This window comes from Austrofundulus limnaeus, unplaced genomic scaffold (assembly GCF_001266775.1).
Source record: "Austrofundulus limnaeus strain Quisiro unplaced genomic scaffold, Austrofundulus_limnaeus-1.0 Scaffold795, whole genome shotgun sequence".
Taxonomy (NCBI): domain Eukaryota; kingdom Metazoa; phylum Chordata; class Actinopteri; order Cyprinodontiformes; family Rivulidae; genus Austrofundulus; species Austrofundulus limnaeus.
In genome coordinates, this window is record NW_013953197.1 from 142970 (window position 1) to 146600 (window position 3631).

The 3631-nt window shown below is 41.2% G+C and overlaps 1 protein-coding gene across 1 annotated transcript in view; it reads right to left on the reverse strand.

The window, feature by feature from the left end:
* Positions 1-375: 375 nt before the first annotated feature.
* LOC106532574 (gastrula zinc finger protein XlCGF57.1) overlaps positions 376-3631 on the reverse strand; it is a 9717-nt gene continuing 6461 nt past the window's right edge. The window contains exon 2 of the mRNA XM_014028675.1: positions 376-2048. Coding sequence (XP_013884129.1) covers positions 754-2048 — 1295 coding nt within the window. The 3' untranslated portion in view covers positions 376-753. The remainder of the gene's footprint in view (positions 2049-3631) is intronic.

Consider the following 3631-nt stretch of genomic DNA (forward strand, 5'->3'; position numbering starts at 1 on the left):
ACCTTCAGGGTGGATATAGCTCGCTAGCAGCCTCGCACCGATGACCTAGTTGATGTCATCATTTACCCAGAAGGCTTTGCGTGTAAATAAAATGGCTCCGTTCGTGTAATATATTTTTAAATGTTTAGTTTAAGAATTATAAAAACTGAACATCCTACAGTATTTTTAGTCTTTATTTTACAGTTAAATTATATGTTTATCATATAAAGTATAGTGTTACAACTAATCGGGGATCACTTTAAGTTTAGTTTATTTAGTGAAACTAATTTTACTGAACATGGCTCTGTCAGTCCTAACTCAGTCCCTTCTGCTCCATCCTGTAACAGTAGCGACCTCTGGTGACAAGGAGCAATTAATGACAACCAAACAGAATAATTAATGCATTCACTGCAAACTTAAAGGCTGATTTATTCCATGGAGGAAAGAGAGAAGTGTTAATTGCAATTGTTAGGTTTCAACACTCTCTCCCAAATACCTAAATAAAGCTTCTCACAGTAGTTTGCTGGAATTTTGTCTCGTTCACCCTGACAGAACTGCTGGAACTCAGGTTTGTTGGCTTCTTTGCTCACGCTTCTGAGCCTTAAAATGTGTCCACAAGTRTCTAACCTCTCATTGTTTCCAAAGCCACGGCATCATGCTCATCATCTGGGCTTTAAAAGCACACTAATCTTAGTTTATTCAAGGTGTGTCTGAAACAAACTGATGAGTGCCCCTGTGTGGTTTCCCACTTAGGAGTCATTGCAAAAGACTGTTTTATTTTGTGTGGGTTTTCATGTGTGTGTTTAGATTGACCTTTTGAGTAAACCTTCGATCACACAACTCACAACTAAATGGTTTTTCTCCTGTGTGGACTATCATGTGTCTGTTCAAATGGGCCTTTTCGGTAAACCTTTGATCACACAGCTCGCAACAAAACGGTTTCTCACTTGTGTGGATTCTCTTGTGTCTGTACAAACTGCCACTGTTGTTGAACTTTCGATCACACACCTCACAACAAAACGGCTTCTGTCCTGTGTGGATCCTCATGTGTCTGTACAAACTGCCACTGCTGCTAAACTTTTGCTCACACAGTTCACAACAAAACGGCTTTTGTCCTGTGTGTATTCTCACGTGTGCGTCTAAACTGCCCTTTGTGGTAAACCTTCGATCACACAGCTCACAACAAAATGGCTTCTGTCCTGTGTGGATCCTCGTGTGTGCGTCTAAAGCGCCTTTTGTGGTAAATTTTTGGTGACACAACTCGCAACAAAACAGCTTTTGTCCTGTGTGGATTCTCATGTGGGTGTCCAAACTGTCTTTTCTGGTAAACCTTCGATCACACAACTCACAATTGAATGGCTTTTGTCCTGTGTGGACTATCATGTGTGTGTTTAAATGTCCCTTTGTAGTAAAACTTCGATTACACACCTCACAACAAATTGGCTTCTGTCCAGTGTGGATTCTCATGTGTGCGTTCAAATAACCCTTTGTAGTAAAACTTCGCCCACAAAAATCACAACCAAACAGCTTTTTTCCATTTTTGGTGTTTTTTACACCTGATTCAGAAACCCTGCTGGGAGGAGACTCCCAGTCTTCATCAGTGTCTTTTGATCCAGAGTCTGCATCGTCCTGCAACTGAGAGTCAGGATTGTTCACATCATTGTCCTCTTCATCATCTTCACTGACTTTAGATTTAGAGTCAGAATCATCTTCATGAGTACTCAGATCTTGGTTTCCTGTAGTTTCTGCTCCTCCACAGGACTCTCCACCAGTTGTTGATTCCAGGTTGTCAGCTGAGCTGCTGGTTGGATCAACTTGGTGTTGATGAAGCTGTAAGAACTCAGGTTTATCTTCATCATCCTCATGCTTCACAGGCTTTGCAGTGAATGAAAAGCTGGTGTCATCAGTCTCCTCCTTCACACTGAGCTGCTCTTCTCCCAGACCAGTCCACAGTTCCTCCTCTTCCTCTTTTATGTGGAGGTGTTCTTGGTAATGCTGGTCCACATAAGGACTCTGTTCTTCAGGAGGTTCTTCTTTAATTTGCACCAACTGATCACCTCCAGGGACCACTGAAACACATGAACAGTACATTAAGGAGAACTCTAGCTAAGGGCTGTGCGGTATGTGGTAGAAATTTATACTCTACCGTCCTATCATCATTACGTCATCACACCTGTGTCAACAGGGTTGCGAGTGCAGAGACAACTGAGCAGGAGTTTGAAATATAAAGAAGAAATTCTAGTGTTTTAAAACACGTATAGAGAGAATAATTCGTCAAAATTTCCTCCTCCTGCTGTGGAAAAGTTACGTCGTATCGTGGGATCATAATCTCCCCCTCCCTCCTGCTCCACGTCGCGCAGAGCAAAGCTTTAACATCCATAGTTTTTCACAYCCAACTGTCGGAGAAAAAAATTGTTTTTATATATTGTTACCCACAGAGATTATTTAAAAAAAAGACGTGGACGTTCGCTGTATAGCAGGCAGATATTAAAGCAAAAATGTTACGTTTTATTAAGATTACAGTTTTCTGCAAAAAAAAAACCCCTCTAAAAATTACATTTTCTTTACTTTCTATAATTTTTTACCACGATATATACCGTTACCGTGAAGGGATTCAATTTATACCGTGATGTGAATTTGAGCTTATACCGCCCAGCCCTCCTCTAGCTTCATATTCACACATACATCTCTTGTTTCAGGGCTCTAGACTAATGTTTTGCACTGGTTGCACTGGCACGCCTAACATTTTTCCTTAGGTGCACCAGAATAAAGTTAGGTGCACCCAAATTTGCAAATGCATCACATTTACCATTGATGTTTAAATGGTTCACTTTTTTAAAATCATTGTCCATTAGGGAAATATTAACTCACAAATAATTTGTTAACAATCTAGCAAAATTAAATTTCTACATTTGAACCAGAATCACAGACATATAACTTATTGAAAAGTCATTTTAAAGTGATTCTATGACCTGAAATTTTAACTTAAACATCAAGATCAATGAAATGAAAGAAATTCTAAATTCTAAGTGCAAATGACCACCCCCCTGAAGTCCCGAAAGAGGGTCAAAAGACCCTTAGTCCAAACGGACAATTCTGATGGCTCCAATTAGCATCCTTTCATTTGTAAATGTGGCTATTGCCTTAGGAATCAGCAGGGGACAAACCCCCTCCTTCTGCTTAACAATATGAGACATACAAACATCTTTCTTTGTTGTAAAAACAAAACGTATAGACAACGTTGTCGACACGATGTTGTCGTCAACATCGTCGTCAACACTGTCAACATCTTCGTCGACATCGTCGTCAACGTAGGTGCAGAGTTTTGGGCCAAAGGGGAGATATGTAAGGGCACAGTTTTGGGCCAAATGGGGGATATCTAGGGGTACAGTTTTGGGCCAAAGGGGAGATATGTAGGGGCACAGTTTTGGGCCAAATGGGGGATATCTAGGGGTACAGTTTTGGGCCAAAGGGGAGATATGTAGGGGCACAGTTTTGGGCCAAATGGGGGATATCTAGGGGTACAGTTTTGGGCCAAAGGGGAGATATGTAGGGGCACAGTTTTGGGCCAAATGGGGGATATCTAGGGGTACAGTTTTGGGCCAAAGGGGAGATATGTAGGGGCACAGTTTTGGGCCAAATGGGGGATATC